This window comes from Condylura cristata, unplaced genomic scaffold (assembly GCF_000260355.1).
Source record: "Condylura cristata isolate star-nosed mole 26May11 unplaced genomic scaffold, ConCri1.0 scaffold00012, whole genome shotgun sequence".
NCBI lineage: Eukaryota > Metazoa > Chordata > Mammalia > Eulipotyphla > Talpidae > Condylura > Condylura cristata.
The window spans coordinates 9,088,607-9,106,411 of record NW_004567113.1 but is presented as its reverse complement, the minus strand read 5'-3'; the positions used below and the strand labels follow the sequence as shown (position 1 = coordinate 9,106,411).

General features: G+C 41.4%; 1 protein-coding gene across 1 annotated transcript in view; it reads left to right on the top strand.

Moving 5' to 3' along the window:
- PKD2 (polycystic kidney disease 2 (autosomal dominant)) overlaps window positions 1-17,805 on the top strand; it is a 43,231-nt gene that overhangs the window by 3,177 nt on the left and 22,249 nt on the right. Inside the window, exons 2-5 of the mRNA XM_012724252.1 lie at window positions 7,655-7,788; window positions 9,207-9,457; window positions 13,395-13,619; window positions 15,943-16,171. Of these exons, the coding sequence (XP_012579706.1) occupies window positions 7,655-7,788; window positions 9,207-9,457; window positions 13,395-13,619; window positions 15,943-16,171 (839 nt within the window). The remainder of the gene's footprint in view (window positions 1-7,654; window positions 7,789-9,206; window positions 9,458-13,394; window positions 13,620-15,942; window positions 16,172-17,805) is intronic.

Below are 17,805 nucleotides of genomic sequence, written 5' to 3'. Positions count from 1 at the left end.
CAGCAGTGTACTTCATCGATCTGCCTGTTCTGCTCCCCACTCTGTCTCTGGTGAATCCTCTCACCACCCCTGCACCTCTGGCCTATACCGCAGTTCTGTATGCACAAATAAATAAATCTTAAAAAAAAAATTTCATATCATGGGATCTGCTGATTATATTACCATCTCAGATCTAGATTTATTCATCTCATGTATTAGCTATTCATATCAACTTCACAGTATCAGCAGAAATGGTATCATCCCCATCCTTATTCCTGGTAAACTAATAAATCAAAAAGGATTGGCTTGAGACATCAGCCCATTAAGCAAAGCTCTTTGGGTGGAGTTCACTGAGTATAGTATCATCTAACTCAGACTGTTCATAAAATAGGGTTACAAGACTTTCAAATGCCTATCTGAATAGCTTCACCGTTCCCCAAGTCCATCAACTGTCGGACCCATAAACAGGGTAATGAGGATAAGCAGGCATGATTTACTGCTAGCAAAACCTTATTGATTACCAGGGTTGAACCCTTTCCAAGTTATTCAAAAACTATCTTTTTAACTACTAGTTTAAGTATTTTTCTGGAAATACTAATATCATAACCAATAACATTAAATTCATTACTCAATGGCTGAGATAATAAATTTAGCCCTCTGTCTTGCATATTGGAAACATCTGTTATGAAGTGGGTAAGATTCTGAAAGGCATTGCAGCAAAATTAGGAAAAATATAGATATTTTACATAGTAGAAATCTGGGTTCAAATCTCAGCTCCACCAATTACACACGAGGCAAGTTTGAGCAAGCTATTTATTTACCTTTAACCTTCTGAGACTGTTTTCTCATCTGTGAGTACTTTGAAAGACTTTTATGAAGATTAGGAATTCTTTGGAAAAGCTCCTATGATACTATTCGTCATTATAATATTAGTAAGGACAAAATATTGTTGACTGTGACTAAATTATTTCATCAGCAGACTCTTCCTTTTTTTTTTTAAAGATATATTTATTTATGAATATAAGAACTGGGGTACAAACCAGAGGTGGTCGGGTGAGAGGATTCACCACAGACAGAGTAGGGAGCAGATCTACTGAAATACACTGCTAAGGGGAGCAGTTGGTGAGACAGAAGTGGTCTGCTGTGCTATGTGGGTCACCTCCGAGGCCAGGGTGGAACTTGTGCTGCTGTGACTGCTGACGGCTTAATAGTGCTGCAACTTCAACCGCTTGCACCGTGAGGGAGTGACTCCTCATTAGTGGAGTCTAAGAACTGCAGTTCCTCACTGTTTGGATATTCATATGGAGCCACTAAATACACATCAAGAGCTTATTTTTCACTTGACCATGGCTTATGATGCTCTTTCTGCAGCCTTTCTCTTGAATTTCATAGCAGTTAGCATTCTAGAAACTTCTTTGACTTTTGTGACTCTCTCTTTCCATGTTCCTTGTACATTTCTTAGTTTTCTTCTTTCTGAAATGTGTTCCAACAGTGTGTTCTCTGTGATCAGAACTTTGGCTTATTCTTTAGCTTCTTTCCACAGACATATTTCATCTACTCCTTCTCTACTGGGGCTTTCCAAGCTCCTCTACCCTCTTCCATTGAGAACAAACCTTGAGACAACTTTTTTTAAAGATTTATTGGTTTATGCATACAAGAACTGCAGTGTAGGCCAGAGATGGGAAGTAGGGGAAATGAGAGGATTCACCAGAGACAGAGTAGGGAGCAGAACAGACAGATTCACTGAAACACACAGCTAAGGGAAGCAGCAGGTAAAACAGGAGAGATCTGCTGCGCCATGTGGGTCAGCTCTCTGGCTGGGGCTCGAATTTGTGCTGCAGTGGCTATAGAGATCTTCAAGTGCTGAGACTTACATAGCCCCTTGCACCACCAGATAGGCCCACCTTGAGACAATTTGTGCCACATCTCCAGTGATACATCTTTCAGGCATCTCTTCCTTAACAGTCCTAAATCTGAACTCATCATCCTACCCCCATCCAAAAGTGCCTCACTCATGTCCTCCATCTGGGTAAACAATCACATCACCCGTACAAGTACTTCATCCCAGCCTGGTGCCATCCTCGTGTCTTCCTTCACTCTCCTACTCCACCTAATTTGCAGTGCCTCTCCAATCTGTCTTCTTTCAAATCTGCCTTATTTTGTACATTGCTGTTTCCCTTTCTTAACCTTCATTGTCTATCCAAGAGCATTCATTTATCCACTCGTTTGACTCTTCAATACTTTAGTTAAAAGCATATTTAGACCCTGCTCTTAAAAATACATTCAGTCCAAAAGGAGACAACCGGAGAGAATTCTCCTATAGGGAGGACCTCTCTGAGACCTGCAACAAGAGTATGAGCCAGTCAGCGAATTAAAAAACTGTGGGAGTAAAGGAGCGGCAAAACCAGAAAAGAGCTCAGAACATTCTAGAAGCTGAGTGGAGACAGTTGCTAGAGAAATTGCAATAAGATGAAGATGGAAAAGCGTCAGGGACCAGACCCTGCAAGTCTGGTAAGTTTAGAGTGGGAAGCCAAGATTTTAATTTGGGGAGTGACTAGACAGTTTAAATTTTACAAAGATGACTGTGAATGCCTCTGGACCACAGATTGGATAGAATCCAATGTCTGGACTCCCAAGCACTGACCTCAGAGTGCTGTCTTTGCAGCCAGATTAAACCTGGTCACTCTTCCATTTGACCAATTATTTTGACCCCTCCAAGAGAAGTTTAAATGTTTACAAAAATAGTCTAGCATTTCTCTATATGTTCTTGTTTTCATCTTCTGAACTTCCACTCTTTGTGATCACCTTGTACTTCAACAGCTGGTCCTTCAAGTCACTTGTGAGTCTTAAAAGATGCTCACTATGCTATTGCCTCCCCATCGTAACTTCTCTTCATCCATCAAAGATCACCTCAAGAACCAGACCTCCAGAGAACCCATTACCAACCAGCCTCTTCCCCAAGCCGAAGTGACATAACACCCCAATATGACTGTTATGTCACTCCTCACATGGATTGCGAGCTAGTTTGTGCTTCTGTCACCATTAGGAGAAGGGGGGACAGTAAGTCACCTCAGAAGCTGCACATAGCAGATCTCACTAAATGTTGACAACTTAGCCTGTTCCCATTCTCTCGTGGTCCCTGTACTTCATTAATACACAAACTTTTACTAATATGATGACTAAAGCAGCTCCAGCCTAATCATTCATTGCTGTCTCTATGATTTTGGATTTCTTTAACACTTTTATAGAGATGTTTCAGACACCTGTTCCTTGACCGTCACTACATCTCTAGAAGGACATGGACAGTAACACAAGACTGGTGAAGAAGTCAGGTCTCTCTGTGGGTAATGGTTTCGCTTTGTGCCAGATGAACTGGGACTCTGGGATTAGGGCTCCTTGATCTGCTGTCTTTGAATCTGGTGTATTTTTAATTGTGTGGCTGTTTTAATTTCTTCTTTGAACCAGAGTTACTTGAGAAAGAAATAATTTAATTTTTAATTGGCTTAATTTTTCATCTGTGCATATTTTTCTTTTAAATTTAGATTTCTGGGATAAATATTTCTTGGTTGGTGTGTGGGGTGGGGTGGGATATATTTTGTTTTGTTTTGTTTGTTGGTTAAAAACAACAGAAATTTGTGGCTCCCAGTTTGAAGGCTAACAGCCTGAAATGCAACTTCAGCAAGGACATGCTGCATCTGAAGTCCAGAGGGGAATCATTCCCTGCCTCTGTTGTAGCTTCTGTTAATCTTTGGCATCCTTGACTTGACCCCTATTTTTCCTGTGTCTGTTGTTCTTCACATGGCCATCTCCCTCTAAGGACAGTGCCCTCGTTCAGTCTTAATTTTAGGCATTTACTAATGTTTACTTTGTGCCGACCATATTCTTAATGTTTGTGAATATTACATGTATATTTAAAAAAAAAATGAGTGATCTCTTTCGGTATGGTTATAAATTTTGATATATATGCATCAAGTCATATATACAACAAAAACCCCTAATATCCCTAGATATTGTTGGTCAGCTTTCTCTGTCCAGATTGAGAGATATATATTTAAGTTTCCATACATGATTGTGGTTTTGTTAGTTCTGTTAGTTATCCTTATGTTGCTAGAAAGTATTGCTTTACATTGCTTGAAGTTGGTATTCAATAGAGCTCATAGTTAAATCACTACATATATCATCTATCAATATAAGACAGTTTTATTTAACTCATTATTTAGTTTAAAATTGCCTTTGATTATAATAGCAGTTAACACCTTTTAAACACATTTTATATGCAATATGTATCTACTACATGTATTCTCAATTTATCTTTACTTTGTTTTGATTAATTCTCATAAAAATTCAAGAGATGAGTTTTTATTTTTTATTTTTTATTTTTTTAAAGATTTATTTATTTGTGCATACAGAACTGGGGTACAGGCCAGAAGCTCAGGGGCGGCGAGAGGCTTCACCAGAGACAGAGTGGGGAGCAGAACAGGCAGATCGACAAAGTACACTGCTAGGGGAGCAGCGGGCGGGTCAGGAGAGGTCTGCCACGCCATGTGGTCACCTCCAGGGCAGGCGGGAATCGAACTCATGGGGAAGCGGCTTTAGCTTCTCAGTGCTGTGCTTTAACCCTCTGTGCCACCAGAGAGGGCCAATGAGTTTTTATTTTTTAACTAATCTTTAAGGCTTAGATTTTTGTCAAATTTCTATCACATTTTCCTCTCACTGTTTATACTTACTTATTATTTTCCTTTTTTTTTTCTTTGTACATTGGAACTTCCAAGTGGTCTTCCTACACCACAGACTGAGTAGAAACTACATAAAATGTTATATTGCTATTGAATTTAATAGCACACAAAATGTCTTTACATACAATTCTCTAGTTTCACTGCACAGAAGCCCTAGATGTTATTATTGCCATTTTTTATATAATGAAATTCAGTTTTAGAAAACTTTAGTTGTTTTCTAAGACACTGAGATCTACAAATATGAACATAGGGATAGATACTCAGGATGAAGAAAAGTGAAAGTCAGATTATTCTGACTGCACATCATGTAGTTCTAGCCAAGCAAACTCACAGGATAGCTGTTTCTTGGAGCATATGGAGTTACTACTTACAGGCATCCCTTGGACCAGCCTAGACTTGGGACACAGTGGAGACTGAGTTATGTCTGCTGATTGAGTGTGTTAGAATAATCATGCTTCAAAGGAAATAGCATTGTTACTCTGGATGTCCAGAAGGTGGTGCTACAGCCAAATGGGACTGTCACATCACTTTCAGTGAAGTCAAATTCCATAAAGATCCTGAGTTTCAAAAGCAAAAACCTATATTGAAAGTGTAGGAAAATAAAGGCGATGCTCTCTTAACTCAGTGGCTAACATACTTATATTTACATATACATTTATGTGTTACAAATTTTCAATAATTTGTCAAAATTTCTGTTTGCCATCAAAAATCCGACAGGTAAACATTCCAGAATATGAGACCTCCCTGGTGGCACAAGGGTTAAGTCTCAGCACTATGAAGCTATCTGCAGCCACCACAGCACAAGTTCCATCTCCAGGCAGGGATGTGACCCAAATGGCACAGCAGACCTTTCCTGCCTCACCTGCTGCTCCCCTCAGCAACGTATTTCAGTAGATGCACTTGTTCTGCTCCCTACTCTATCTCTGATGAATCCTCTAAACCCGATTCCAACACATCTGGCATAGGCCCCAGTACTTGTATGCATACTTAAATAAACCTTTAAAAAGAAAAAAGTTCCAGAATAATATCTATGAATCAGTCAATCCAAAGCAAATTCTAAATTCAAATCAATTGAAAAAGTCAACTTAGTAATCATTTCTTTGTCCTTGTGGATTCTTCGCTACTACCCATCAGTACCCTGTCAGCTTGTGCCTCTGTGGGTGGGGGGAGTGGGCAGCACTCTCCCCAGGGACACTATGAGCTCCTTAAGGGCAGAGATTGCATCTTGTCCATGTTCACAACTCACCACTGTCCCATAAATATGAATGGATTAGGTCTAGGCCTTTAATTCTCATTCAGCACAATTTTGAGAAGTGACAGGTTAGGGACCATAACTAAAGAGACCAGAAAACATCCCTTTTCTTCTAGACATGGCCCACAAGCCACATAGATGATGTGTCTTGTTGCTGCACTGCTGGCTTGAGATGGACTCCAAAACACTCTTGTGCTTGAATCACTATTATCTACTCTCTTTTAATAATTTTAATTTTCAGTGATGCGGTGGGAGAGAGATTTTACTAAAAAACATTTCATTTTACTGAAGTGATTTTTTACCTTAAAATCACTTATTAAGAGTTTTTAAGGTATTTCAACATGCTTAAAGAGCAATAAAAAGTCAGTTAAGTATTAAGTACCAAAGACCTGCTGGGTGTTGAGAACTGTATTCCAAAAGAAGTGTAAACATGTTTCCTTTCCCTTGAAGCTTTTTGTCCTAACTGTAGGAATCATATCATAAGACAATACTGTTAAAAGTACTGAAATTTGTAACTATGGAAATATGAGGACATCTAAATGTCAGTCACTGTGTTGGATAACTTAGTTGTTTTTATTTAAACACCCCCAAATCATATGGAATTACTAATTGTTCCATCTTCCAGAAGAGGAAACTGAAAGTTTAAGCAATGTACAGGTCATGTACCAAGTGGGAAGCATGGCCAAGATTCACACCTTGTTTCCTGTAGCCTATTAAACCTATAAATTATCTCCAGCTCCCTTCAGTCCATTCAGGGCGGGCTAGTGCGATGGTCTACGCAACAGGGGTATAAGTTGAGTCTAGAGGCTTCCAAAAAAAACTGAATAGGTAGGTGGGAGGCAGATGCATCTGTGTCTGTCAACAATCTGGAAGGAAAGAGATAGAAAACCCACAGTGGGCATTAAAGGAAAAGGAAGAGTATATGTACAGCAGTGGAGCAGAGTCGCAAGGACCAGCAAAAGGAGATGAAATACTCAGGAAAGGCCACCATCTCCAGGCCTGTGGGGACAAGGGGGACAGTGGCGCAGCATGAATCCAGTGTAGTTTGGGAAAAGAGATTCCCTAGCAGCCGTGGCCTGGGGTAGAGGGCCCCAGCCATAGTACATCCAGGAGGTGAGGGAATGGAGAGCAGGAGCAAAGGGCATGCATGATTCCAGCTTTCTCTCCGTGGCTCTACATCTCCTGTTTGACCTCCTATTGGCTGACTGTGTTAGAAACCAAAGGAGAAGGAGCCCCTGTGGTGAGTCTGTAGAGGTGAGCCTGAGGGCACAGAGCTGGGCATAAAGCCCAGAGAATTGATCTGGGCACAGAGTGAGTAGTGCCACTTTATTGCAGAGTGGGCAGCACGTGTGCAGACCTAGCTGAGGCGCTTGGTCCCACTGAAGTTCTGCGCCCATCAGCTTGTTGGCCTGGGGCACCTATCCGGGAAGTGGCAGGAGACGAAACTGATAGGCAGTGTAAGTCCCAGGGTTAGAGAAAGGCTGCCGATCTGAAGTTGACATTCAATCATTAGCCAATTTTGTTTTGCAAAATCTATAATTAATTTAATTATTTTCTAAGCCAGAGATCTTGACAGATAACACAGAAGAATGATTGGGAAAAGGAAAAACAGAGTTTGTGAGTATCTGCTCATCCTCCTGGAATGTGACGATCCCTTGCAGAGTTCATGTGTCTTTCTGTGTTCCAGTGACTTACGGGATGATGAGCTCCAGCGTCTACTACTATACCCGGGTAATGTCACAGCTCTTCCTAGACACCCCAGTGTCCAAAACGGAGAAAACTAACTTTAAAACTCTTTCTTCAATGGAGGACTTCTGGAAGGTATTTGCAAATAACTTTGGAAGTAACTCTTTCCACTGGAAATGATGCATTTCTCTTCCTAGATTCAATTCAGTGGTCTCTACAGGGCCTGCTTTGCACTTAACAGTATGAGAGAAGTTATAACTTCTGGTGGATTGTTCAGAGTTAGTGTTCCTACCCTCTTAGTGGGGTAAACTAACATTTACCAAGAACTGTGCATGTACCTGGCCCTGGGTTTCATACCTTACTGGGTCAATCTCCACGGTGCTAATCTAAGCACTAAACTAAGTGCTAATCTTAGGCTTCAGGCTGTACATGAAGAAACCAAGATTTAGAGTGCTTACGCATAGCTAAGAAGTAAGAAGCATGCATTTTTTCCTAGCCTCACACATTTGTCTAGCCTAGACACATCTTATGGTAGTTTATACTTCGTTTAGTCATTCACAAGTTAAGAATCTGTTGAGCAGTAGGACATAAGTCCCCTTCAGGGCAGAAGCTGGCTCCTTTGTCTTGCTTTGTCTGTCTTTTGTTTCTGTCTCTGCTGGCATGTACAAGGCAAGCATGTTGTATCAAAGATCTCTGGTGTGAATTCCCACCCAGCCCCTTCACAGATTATCTCAAATTCCAACATAGTGACAGAGGAGCAATGAGTGACACCACAGGAGAGATACTATGTTCAACTGATGGGGAAGATAGGGTTCTTGGAATCTAAGACATTTGGGAAGGAAACTGGAAAGGAAATGATTGTTTCTTTCTGGAGAGATACTTTAGTCATTCTTACTAAAACCTGGAATCAAAGCTGTTGATGTTAAAGATAGAAAACTGGATCACAGAAATGTATTAATACTAATGCGTAAAAACACTTGGCACCCAGACCACACTTATGTAATATACGTCTTTCCTCACCTCAGCTGGGCCAATCTGTACATCTCAATTGATCATCTGATAAGGTTCTGAGAAGGAGCTAGCCATCTTCCCTACTGGCAAACTAACGAGAGAGACTTGTCACATAGCCACAGTTCCATGATAAGAAATGCCAAACCAAAAAAGTTGCAGCCGTGGGTTGGAGAATTTACCATGTGGCATAAGGGTACAGACAATTAAAAAATCCACCAGGTGGCAGATGGGTACTTCAAGCTATGGTCACTTCATCTCCTACAAGTTTAGAACCACAGTTATATGGGATGCTGTTTCAGCAAGGGGGAAAGAATTTGATCCTGGCTGGGGATTTGTGCAGGGTCCCCACTATCCCAACCCCCCACTAAGTCTAGAACAAAAATCAGGTTATGATGTATTGAACACCCATTCTGCCCAGTGTAGCAACTGAGCAAAAGATGTTTTTTTTACGGTTGTGGGAACCCTGGCTCAAAGGGGACCCCTACCCAAGACCTCACAGCGAGCAAGTGTGGGCCCTTCAAAAATGTGCTCTTTGCTGTCAGTTCACAGGGGGCGCCTTGTTGGACGGGTTGTACTGGAAGGCACAGCCAAGCAATGGAACCGAAGCCGACAACCGAAGCTTCATCTACTATGAAAACCTCCTGCTGGGCGTAGCACGTATACGGCAACTCAAAGTCAGAAATGGCTCCTGTTCGATTCCGCAGGACTTGAGAGAGGAGATTAAAGAGTGCTACGACGTCTACTCTGTCAGCAGTGAAGACAGGGCTCCATTCGGTCCTCGAAACGGAACTGCGTAAGTGTGGCTCACGGCCACGTGTCCTGGCCTCAGTCATTCCTCCTCAGGCTCCTTCTGTGAGTTTTCAATGCTTATACCAAAGGCTGTGCTTAAGAAAGGACCTTCGGTTTCTGAAGTTTTTCTCTTATTTTTACCCCTCTCAGCAGAGGTTTCATTTGAGATGACTGCACTCTGTTCTTACAGATCCAGTACTTCATTTACTAGGTTGTTCACTAAGAAAATGTTTTTTATCACCTTCTGGCAATTAGTTTTTGTGAGACAGCTTTTCTGTCTGACATAAGCCTGTCTTTCATCTGTGTGCTTGTGATTTGAGTATGTATTTGTAATCTGTATATTTGCAGATTTTTGTCCCCTTTGGTAATCGTGCTTAAACAACTTTTGTGTTAGGGCGGACAGTTATTTTTGGAATGGCAGTAGCTTTATAAAGTAATAAGAAGAGCTCTCAACCTTATGTTGCACATCTCGGAGACAGTGTCCCGGGGGGAGTGATTTTGGCTAGAATTGTCTCATGAAACAATTTCTGTCAATTCATCTAGATTCTTTTACTGGGAACTGAAAATCCAGAAAACACCTTGTCCATGGGAGGCAAACACCTTGTCCATGCTCAAACTCTTTGTCTGTTACCTGTACATATCTTATGTGGTACCAGGGTATGTAAAAAGGAAACTTAGTAAAATAGGAGAGTAAAGGGATTAAATCATCTCAGAGGACATCTTTTCCAGGTTAGCATAATAATTTTGCTTTTAAATGTTCCTTTTTCTCTTAACTACAAAACATAAGTTGACCTCAAGTGGTGGTTTTTATTTGCCAGTGGTCTGTATATTTGCCATTAATGAATTTATATTATCACTTGTCCATCACTATTTAAGAAGTGATTTCACGCATTATTTCATCTACTCTTCACAAAATAATACTGAAATCGATATCATCCCCATTTTATGGATGAAAAAATGGAGACACTGCCAATTCAGAGCTAAAATTGGAACAAAGCAGAAATTTACACGAACTTCAAAACTCCAAAATGTCCCTTGTGCATTTCATTATGCCTTAGAGTGCCTGTGTTACCCTCAGCTCCCCTCAACACCCACAATTCCCGAGGGAAGGGGTTCTAGCCATGCTATAGCTGGAGCGAGTGGAGTGGTTCTGGTGGGTGTAGATACCCATTCAGCATCTGCAGGTTGCTTGGATGAACGCATAAATCCCACTATGGGGTGAGGAATCTGCCTTGTATGAACTGATGTTAAGGCCCCTGGACCCTGTTGTTACTTCCATTTCCCCTTCTCCGACTGCAAACTTCTTGAGAAAATAGACTTCACTTCCTCACTGTTGATACACCCCTAAAACTTAAACTGTTACTTCTGACATGGCTTGGAAGTGACTGGTGACCACTAGTTAGCAGGCCTGCTGACAGATTCTCAGTCTTCATCCTGTTCAACATATCTGCAGAAACAGCAGTGTTGGCTCCTGATTCATTTGACTGCTGTGAATGACAGTAAACTTTGGGTTCTCTGAATTCTGTACCCTCTTCATCCATCTCCCCTACTTGCACTGCCAGGCTCTACATTTAGATCCCTGTCTTTCTCTTGACAGGCAGATCCTTTCTACTCCCATCTCTATCTGATGACTTACTTCATCAGCAAATGCACTGAGTGTCAACACACAGGCATGTTGCCCAAGAGCGGTCCCTTTCCTGGTTCTGACTGAGGTCACTAAAAAGCAGAAAACTAAGCAGAAACAAACTCCTGTTTTCAGAGACTCATTCTACCTACATGTCCCACCAGTTCCTGTAATTCAGCGAGTCTCACTGAATTCATCACTTTCCTCTTGGACTTGCTCTTCTTCTCATTGCTGGTACTACCATCTTTGCTTTACCCCAAAAGAGACTCCAGAATCAGATTGAGGACTCCCTTGCTTCAGCTTCCAAATCAGTCGCAAAGTTCTGTTAACAGTAACCACAGTGTCATCTCTCCACCCTTCTCGTTCCTTCCCATCATCACTCTGGCCTCGGCCTCCTGTCCTTGGCTGTCGCTGCCTGAGCTGTTCAGGCTTCCCAAGGCCACACGTGGGTTGAGTGATTCACTGGAAGGCTCCACAGGACTTAGCGTGACAGTCATATTCTCTAAGTTGATTGCAGCTGTCAAGTATAAACAATGAGAGACACAGGCCAGGGGGCAAAGCCTGGTGAAACGAAGCATAATGATCTTAAAGGTCTCCACTTGCATTGTTGCACAGGACGTGCAGAATCTCTCCAGTGTGAAATGTTGTCTATCAGGGACATCTCTTTGAAATTCTATCATTAAGTGATCCTGAGGGATGGTCACATGGGCATGCTCAATCTCGCACAAACCAAAGTCCTAGACTCCTTGAAGGAAGCCTGTGTTCAGCATAAACCACCTTTTCCCTATGGACAGCTCAGGCACAGTGAGCCACTCTGATCAGACAGGGTAGGTTTCTGTCCATGAAGAGAGCTGTTGATTAGCCAAGCTCTGGGTCAGTCAAGCTTGCCAGCAGACTTTACTCAGGAAAGATGTCTCAGATCTTCAAAGTTAAGTCTTTTCTGTTCACGCTCGCTGTTCCCCTGCCACCAGATCATCCCTGTTATCTGCTTTCCATCAACCTCCATGCTTGCCCTGCAGTCGGCACACACTTTCAGCCTTCTCTTCATCATATGGGAGCCAAACTAAACTTCTGGCTGGGTTCCGTGTACCTCTCTGGCCTTGCCTAGCTCACCATGAAAATGCCCTTCCCATGCACCTGTGCAAGGCTGAATCTTTTTTTTTTTTTTTAGTTTATTTTTACATCATTTTGCACATTTTTTTTTTCATCTTCATTGTAATCCCCACGGGTTTCCCATCACCAAATCACCCCTGTGCCACCACCATAGTCCCGTGCATTTCCCTCCCTCCCACCCCCCCGTTTTTGATCCCATTCCCCACTCCACCCCCACAGAATGTCTCTGGTCTATGGTTGATCATTATTTTTGTTATTTTCTCGCCTGGTCCATTATACTCCTGCTATGAGTGAACACATCCGGTATTTTTCTTTCTCTTTCTGGCTTATCTCACTAAGCATGATCTTTTCCAGCTCCATCCAAGTTGCTGCAAAAGACATGTGTTTCTCTTTTTTGGTTGCTGAGTAATATTCCATTGTATATATGTACCACATCTTTCTAATCCAGTCATCTACTTTTGGGCATTTGGGCTGCTTCCATGTTTTTCCAATTGTAAATAAAGCAGCAATAAACATGGGGGTACAAGTATCTTTTTCAATCAGTGTTTTTGTGTCTTTTGGGTAGATACCTAGGAGTGGGATTGCTGGGTCATAGGGAAGCTCCATGTTTAGCAGTTTGAGGAACCTCCAAACAGTTTTCCATAGTGGTTGTACTAGTTTGCATTCCCACCAGGCAAGGCTGAATCTTTTTACGGTCCATGCCTGGGTGCAACAAGGCTTCAACCTGAGGCTGTCTAAGATCCACTTTTCCCATCACTGGGCTACCAAACTAAGATAACTTACCTCTGGGAAAGTTTCTCTTTGGGTTCTTATAATCATCCACCTTCTCTTTTAGTTAATCACAGCTATTCTTTCCCTACTTGTTATAAATTTGATGATAAAGGATCTTGGTTCATCTTTATATCCCCAACGAAGAATCTAGCTCCTAAGTGAGCCTCTGTATATATCTGTGCATTCAATTCCCACATGATCTATGGAGTAGTCATAAACTCCATTATCAATGGTGGCACTTCATGAACTTGGCCTCTTGGCTGCAGCGAATGAAATAAGAAAGCACCATGCCAAGCCCATTACCCTGTTTGATCAGACTTAAACTTACTGATGGCACATGCTCTCTTAGCGGGAACCAACAGTCTTATCATTGCCGCCTGCGTGTACCCCTGACTTCACCTGCTTGTTTTGTTTGCATTGTTTTTTGAATTAGTTGGATCTACACGAGTGAAAAAGACTTGAATGGAAGTAGCCACTGGGGGATGATTGCAACTTACAGTGGAGCTGGCTACTACTTGGACTTATCAAGAACAAGAGAGGAAGCAGCTGCTCAAGTTGCTAACCTCAAGAAAAACGTCTGGCTGGACCGAGGAACCAGGGCGACTTTTATTGACTTCTCTGTGTACAACGCCAACATCAACCTGTTCTGCGTGATCAGGTGTGTACTGAGGGCGCTTACTCCTGCCCTCCCTGTGTATTATATGCACATCTTAGTCGAGAGATACACCTACAGTTGGCTATTTGTGAGCACCCAGGATTAGAGCTTGAAAGCAAAGGAGAGATGAAAATGGCAGGCTTATTGACATAAGGGTATTTGGGAGAAGGAAGCTAGGATTCAAGGATATTCTCTATTGGGAAGAAGCCTAAGTTTGATCCAAGTTCATCTGAGCCTTCTCAGAAAAAGCACATTGTTTTCTAACCTTTGTCTTATCTCTGATGACAATGATCAGACCTATATGCTCACAGGCAACAGGCCTCCATCAAATGTTGACTCATTTCCTTGAGTTTCCCACTTTGGGGTGATGTGATGTCCATGCTGTGAGAATACAGCACAATTTAGCTACATTTGGGTTCAGTAGAATACCAGGTGCTTGTCATATTCAAGACTCAACCACAGGCACCCTCTACAGGTCGTGCAAAGTTGATGTCATGACCACTTAAGTGACAATTAGGAAACTGACAAAGGTTCCTCTGGCTTCTCTGGGGCCCCAGCAAAATTTTATTGGCTACTTAATAGAGGCCAAATACTGCTTTATGCTCTTGGGATACATCAGTGAGTGAAGAATTGGAAGAGTTGTGGGGGAAATAGATAACAGACAAGAAACAATAAAGAAATGAATTAAATAGCATGATAGAAGGTAATCAGTGCTATAAAAAAAAGAAAAAGTAGAGCAAGGCAGTTGGAATTCAGCCACTTAAATCCTCTTGGCAACACCCAAATGTAGCCAACTTGGATTACACGCACATGTAACTATTCACCAATTAAGAAGGATTAATTTTCATAATATCCTTATTTTGTGATCATTTTTGAGTCTAAGTTCAACTCCATTTTACAAGGCCCATTGCATTTTCTCTGTCCTTATATTTAGCAACTTTTGCAGAAAATATCACATTAAGAACAGTAACACTTATAATTGGAAATGAAAGAAAATATGTTGCAGTTATTATCGAACCTTCCCAGTGATTCTAGTGAGGAAAGAAAGAGATAAAAGCTAGCAGGCAACTCGATTTAACTGTTTAGGAAGCATAAATTCATTGAGGATGTCGGTTGTGTCTTTTACTTCCTCCCCATACTTTAGGGGTAAATATTATCAAGGCAAACACTTCATTTCTCCACAGCTTTGTCTGAGTTTCTGCAGTGGGTAACAAATGCACAGTGTAAACAGGCCAGAGAGCAGTGACTCGGCACACAGAGACCACTTACTTCCCTTGTGAGGTTGCCCCAAGACTTAATCACAAGACTTAGTTTCAGTGTTGCTTTCCTGAGTTTTTGGTTCTCATCCCTGCTCTCCAGTACAGCAAGCAGGGGGGGGAAAAAAAAGAAGAAGAAGAATTTACAATGAAAAGGAAAGAGAAATTTCCATGTTTCTTTGGCCAGTTTGCCACAGTTCCTGCCTGCACTTGATTGCTGCTTCTGCACCAGTCCTAGAGTCTCAGGTTCAAGGTGTGGCTCCCCATCCTATAATGTGAGAGATGGTTATGCCTACTGGTTGACTTTCAAAAGTTTTAAAAGTAAAAGCACTGGAGATTCTGTTTAGTAGGGAGGCTACCATGAAATGAATCACCTGACTTTCTCAGAGTGACACCTACAAAATCAGTTTTGCGAGAAATTATACTAAAGCACTAAAGATCAGTGCCATCATATAAATGTAAAAAATATACATTACTGTTTCAAAAAGTCACATCTACCTATTAACTGTAATTAGACACCTAGAAAACTGTAACTGGTTTGAGAGGTAGTCAGAAGTACCCCCAAGGGAAACTATTTGTACCTTGTTGGGTGTTACCAAATGAATGAATTAGGAACTCAGGTCCTATATATATGTGTAAAATATATATTCTGCTTCTCAACCAGATCATGTGTGTTTTAAATGCCTGACATATTTCTTATATTGTTCATTGCTTAGTGACTTGGCATTTAATGGAAACTTGAATAGAAGCTAGTTTGTTAAATATCTTCTACATAAAAGTAGTTACAGCATTTTTGAGCAGAATAGAGAGCAGAAAAATAAAGGGGGGGAAAAACTGGGGAGGAAGCACTCTTTAATTCAGGAGACCTCAGGAAGTCCTGTTCCTTTTGTAGCACAAACTCCACAAGCGTTGAGTAACGAGCTGCCGTGGAAAGGTTTTGCCACTAGTCTGGGTAATGGGTAGCAGCGGTTTTACTATCTTGCAGTGCAGAAACAGAGCAGACGGACGTCCTTCCCTGGCTGCACAGATGTGTTGTTGTTATTGTTTTAATTGTTCTTATTGCAATGCAGGTTATTGGTTGAATTCCCAGCAACAGGCGGTGTGATTCCATCTTGGCAATTTCAGCCTGTAAAGCTGATCCGATATGTCACAACTTTTGATTTCTTCCTGGCAGCCTGTGAGATTATCTTTTGTCTCTTTATCCTTTACTATGTGGTGGAAGAGATACTGGAAATCCGCATTCACAAGCTACACTATTTCAGGAGTTTCTGGAATTGTCTGGATATTGTGATCATTGTGGTAGGTTTGAGAATGACACCAAAGCCTTCCTCTCTTGTAAAAGCATATTAACTAGAGTCTTTGAGTATAGCTTTGCAGATCTTGATACGCCAGAAGGAACATCTAGAAGTGCTTCCTTTTCCTGTCAATCTCAATGTTACTAATTACAGCCATTGTGTATGATTGACCCTTTCAAAGTAGAGAGGGAGTAGAGTAGAAGTTTTACTATAGAGGGAAGTATAGTTTTACTATACAAATAGTAAAACCTCAGAATAAGTGGAGTGATAATGATAGTTTTCAACTGCAAGTAAAAACTGATTTCTATTTTTCTATACATGTGTAAACTTAGGGCAAGAAGAGACATGCTGAAAATATTTGCTGTGGCAGAGAAAACCTCCCTGCAGTTTATCATTCCCTATGAATGATATACAAGTTATGGCCATACATGCTTGCTGTAAGATGCGCAAGAAATCATAAGGCAGAGTTATGAGTGAGGCAATATTAGGACACCTCACATATTCCCTGAGCACCCTTGACTCTGTAATAACCTCTTTTTTTTTTTTAAGATTTTATTTATATACATACAGAACTGGGATACAGGCCAGTGAGAGGATTCACCAGAGACAGAGTGGGGAGCAGAACAGGCAGATCGATGAACTACACTGCTGAGGGGAGCAGCGGGTGGGTCAGGAGAGGTCTGCTGCACCATGTGGATCACCTCCAGGGCTGGGGATCGAACTCGCACTGAAGTGGCCATGGCCAGCTTTGCAGTGCTGGGCTCCAACCCGCTGCGCCACCAGGAGGGCCCGACTCTCTAATAACTTCTAACACTTGTTCAAGATGCTGTCCCTTCAGCATCATCTTAATCACTTCCTTCCAGAGGCTTCCATGTAGAAATGTCATTTTACAAGCTTTTCTCCCTCCAACAATAGCACCCAATCTTTCACAAAGCCATGTTGCACATTTCAGCCTACAATGACATACTTATCTATCCCATGTTTAAAAAGTCATCCTTTCCACAGCCTAAGACAGAGGTACTCATAGGGATGTTTTATCCTATTAGTATTCTTGCTTCTTGGCTTCTGTTACCCTGTTTTTGATTTTTATTCTTTCAAAAAAATTCACCTGAGTTTTATGAGGCATGTACATCAAGTTGTTGCCAAATTATCACTTGAGTAATTTGGGAAATATAAAAAATGTTATTAAGTATTTTATTACTATGTTAATGTGTTGTTAAATATAGAATCTCGTTTGTATGTGAGTAAAAGAATATTTGAGACATAAAATGAACTATATACATGTGTACTGCATGGCAATAACAATAATAGTGGGAGCAATAATAAAAATGATAATAATTGCCACTACTCCAGAAGCTTCTGTCCTAGGCACTGTGCCAAATGTTTTTCATATGTAGAATTTCCTTTAATCTTCACAATAAGGTCCTGTACCATTCTGTCACCTCCTTGCAAGCCACATACATGTATACTTCAGAAAGAGCTTTTACTTAAAATAAAAGTTTCTTTAAACAAAAGTGTGAAGGGCCTTCCCTGGTGGATCAGTGGGTTAAAGTGCAGCACTATGAAGCTGTTCGCAGCCACTGCAGCACGAGTTCAATCCCCAGCCAGGGAGGTGACCCACATGGTGTGGCAGACCTC